Genomic DNA, 3,147 nt, shown 5'->3' with positions numbered 1-3,147 from the left:
AAGGACTTTAAATTCTGCACCCTTGTAAAATATTTTGTGATGGTTTGGATTTTTTCTGTTGGTATATACACTGAGTGAGAATAGTTTCGAGTCATCAGTTGAGTGTTGTCGAGTGATAGCTCAACATGTACCGTGGTAATTTCATCGAAGATGAGATGCGTAGGTTCGAGGCTGAGATCTCCGGGTATAACAATCCGGGGATGTTAATGCCGCAGCATGTGAAGGCACAGCCTGCCGTGTTAAGTGGTAAAAGTGTTAGGTATTCGACGCCTAAAGCCGCCGTTGCAGCTGCACCTCAAATCTCGCAGCAGCAGCAGCAGCCGCAGCAGCAACAGCATTATCAGCCGCAAGCATCTACGTCCCAACATTTTGATGCGATTCATAGTGCTGTCCAGGAGAAGCTGAAGAAGCTTAAGAACGAGAAAATCAATGCCTCCGTTGCGATCTCCCAAGGAAAGGCCAGCAGTGCCATGCAATCGTTTGCACCTGGAAAGAAGGCGCGCACCAACAACAAGAAGCTCATGCGTAGTTCCGGAGGTCACACATGGGAGGACCACTCTTTGGCCGATTGGAGCGATGACGATTTCAGAATCTTCTGCGGCGATTTGGGAAACGACGTGACCGACGAACTCCTAACTAGGACCTTCAAAATCTATCCGTCTTTTATGAAGGCAAAGGTCATCAGGGATAAGCGTAGCAACAAGAGCAAGGGCTACGGGTTCGTGAGTTTCAAGCAGCCGGACGACTTCACCAAGGCCATGCGCGAGATGAACGGTAAGTACGTGGGCAGCAGACCCATCAAGCTCAGGAAGAGCAGCTGGAGGAATCGCAGTTTCGATGTTGTCCGTAAGAAGGAGCAGGAGAAGCAGGAGCTGCTCCAGAAATTGGGATAGGCCCCCCATCATACATTCATGTGTTTAATTTGGAAATTAATAAAGGTTCTACCCACATCTATTCACCTAGTTTTATTTATTTCTATTCTGTACATATTTTAAACATGAACGAATTGCCAACTGTGAAACTATTATACACATCGCACGCACGTGTCTAGAACTCGCACTGATATGGAATGTTTCAATATGTTTGCAGCCTTACTATCGAAATTCCTTATCACTCACGCCCGTTTTTTTTTCACTTTATGTTCGAGATAACACTACAGGAATCCACTGCGACTGGAGATAAGAACTCGACTAAAACGAATATTCAATCCTTCATACGTTTCATACGAAAAATCAAATATCTACAGTTCAATTCAATATGTAACATTTTCTTAAAACTACTCGCAAGTTTATAATCTGCGGTATTCAGATTACAAGTGTACCAACTTAAGAATATAATTAAAACATAATATACAATGATAAATGAGCAAATACCTTAGAATAAATAATGTCACCAGACATGGATTTCATTATAACCAATAAATACCAAAATGTTGCTCCGTAAAACTAACAATAATATTTTTCTATATATTTAACAAATTACATACTAATAGTTCGCGTTGTATGTATTTGATAATTTTACCAACTTAAGGTTCTAATTAAAAAGCTGTATAATATTGCGGATTTAACTATGCATTATTTAGCAATAAATATCAGGAAAAGAGTTTAAATTTATTGCGGCAATACAGATATTTGTTGTAGCGTAATTATGACCTAGATTCATATAAATTAAATAATACATTACAATAGCAATTTAATTCAATTTATGAATCAATATATTTATGTAGTTAGGTAATTGATATGGGAAACTGCGTGTGACGCTCCATATTTTCTTAGAAATAATAATTGTGGCATTTGTTAGAATTAATCTTGAAATAATACAAATTGATGTATTCTTGGGAGTTCATGTAAAGGTATTATTAAATAATGACTATTTCATAGGAAATGTGTATATATGAATGCTTTACACTATCATTTAATCTGCAATTTCAAAGTTATTTGTATCCAAGGATATCCAAAAAGGCGTTTGCAATTATCTTTTGCAAGTAAAATGTGTTGCGGTTTGACGCAACAGCCCTAAAGATAATTAATAACTTCCGAAATTAATCATTTCGGAGACAGGACGCTATCAACGTCATTCGCAGCCCCGACTACATTACGTAGGAGGCGAAGGACGAAGACGTTAAAATTTCTGAACGAATTTGTCGATTGCGTTTACGAAATTTGCTTCGGCATAAAATTTATTTCCGCGAATTTATTGCCTTCAAGTGAATGTTACGGGTTGCAAGGGCGAAAGGCTTCTTTGTGAGCAGACGCATTTTGAATTGTAATCCGTTTAATGTCCGTTCCGCAGCTGGAAATGTGTGCAACAAAGTTGACATTTTCTGCTTCGACTCAAAAACGTTTGGTATCCCATTAAATGCAAATATTAAAGCTCGTAGTCGGTCGGCTTTCCACCCTCGCAGCGTGCGCCCTTTGTGCACCGCCGTTCGACTTCCATTTTATATCCACTCGCAATTTCCTCCCCCCTAAATGTCGTCGAATACCTCCAATTATTAACTAATATGTAGCGTTTACGTTATATTACAGGATGATGTCAAAATACACCCAAGCGAACGCACCTCCACCTCCCAACGATAACGAATACTACGAGAACGTAAGAAGCGGCAATTATGGTAACAGCGAAGACTTGCTCATCGAATATGATAGTCGACTAAGTGGACGAGAAAGCAATGCAAATTATCAATCACAGCAAGCGCCGCAGGAGTTTGAGATGCACTGCAAATGCGTATATCCCCAAAGGCATAGGGGTAAATACAGTAGCGAGCAAAATATAGTAGCCGCAAACCGCAACCTCGGATCCATGTCGAGGTTGGACAACGCCAGTCAGTTCAGCTTGGATAGGAAGCCCAGAAAACAGCAGCACCAGCAGCAGCTACACCACACATACACGTGTGAACAAAACCAAAAGATCCTGCAGAGGTTGGAGAGGGATGCTAGCGTTAAACGGATGCGCTCCCCAGAGGTCGTCAACACACACAGGGGCACCACCAACCTCTTGTACGATGGTTACGGACCAGAAAGTTGCGCAATTACATCCTACACTTACGACAAAGATGTCGCCGTCAAATGCGACGATTACGGTTTCAGGAAGGGACAGGGCGTCAAGAGGACCTCTGAACGGTAACTTAATTTATTGCTGTTATAG

General features: G+C 40.9%; 2 protein-coding genes across 2 annotated transcripts in view; both read left to right on the top strand.

Moving 5' to 3' along the window:
- LOC108565847 overlaps window positions 1-3,147 on the top strand; it is a 28,097-nt gene that overhangs the window by 22,246 nt on the left and 2,704 nt on the right. Inside the window, exon 2 of the mRNA XM_017925498.1 lies at window positions 2,529-3,122. Within this exon, the coding sequence (XP_017780987.1) occupies window positions 2,530-3,122 (593 nt within the window). The 5' untranslated portion in view covers window position 2,529. The remainder of the gene's footprint in view (window positions 1-2,528; window positions 3,123-3,147) is intronic.
- Window positions 111-1,168, top strand: LOC108565849 (RNA-binding protein 42-like). Its single transcript, XM_017925500.1, has one exon. It carries the CDS (start codon window positions 126-128, stop codon window positions 891-893), a length of 768 nt encoding a protein of 255 aa, XP_017780989.1. The 5' UTR covers window positions 111-125; the 3' UTR covers window positions 894-1,168.

This window comes from Nicrophorus vespilloides, unplaced genomic scaffold, assembly GCF_001412225.1.
Source record: "Nicrophorus vespilloides isolate i.1.1-1 unplaced genomic scaffold, Nicve_v1.0, whole genome shotgun sequence".
Taxonomy (NCBI): Eukaryota; Metazoa; Arthropoda; class Insecta; order Coleoptera; family Silphidae; genus Nicrophorus; species Nicrophorus vespilloides.
The sequence above is the reverse complement of the archived record's forward strand: the minus strand, read 5'-3'. Positions and strand labels throughout refer to the sequence as shown.

Coding starts and splice junctions, on each gene's coding strand:
- LOC108565849 (XM_017925500.1), top strand. CDS start 126: ATGTACCGTGGTAATTTCATCGAAGATGAGATGCGTAGGTTCGAGGCT.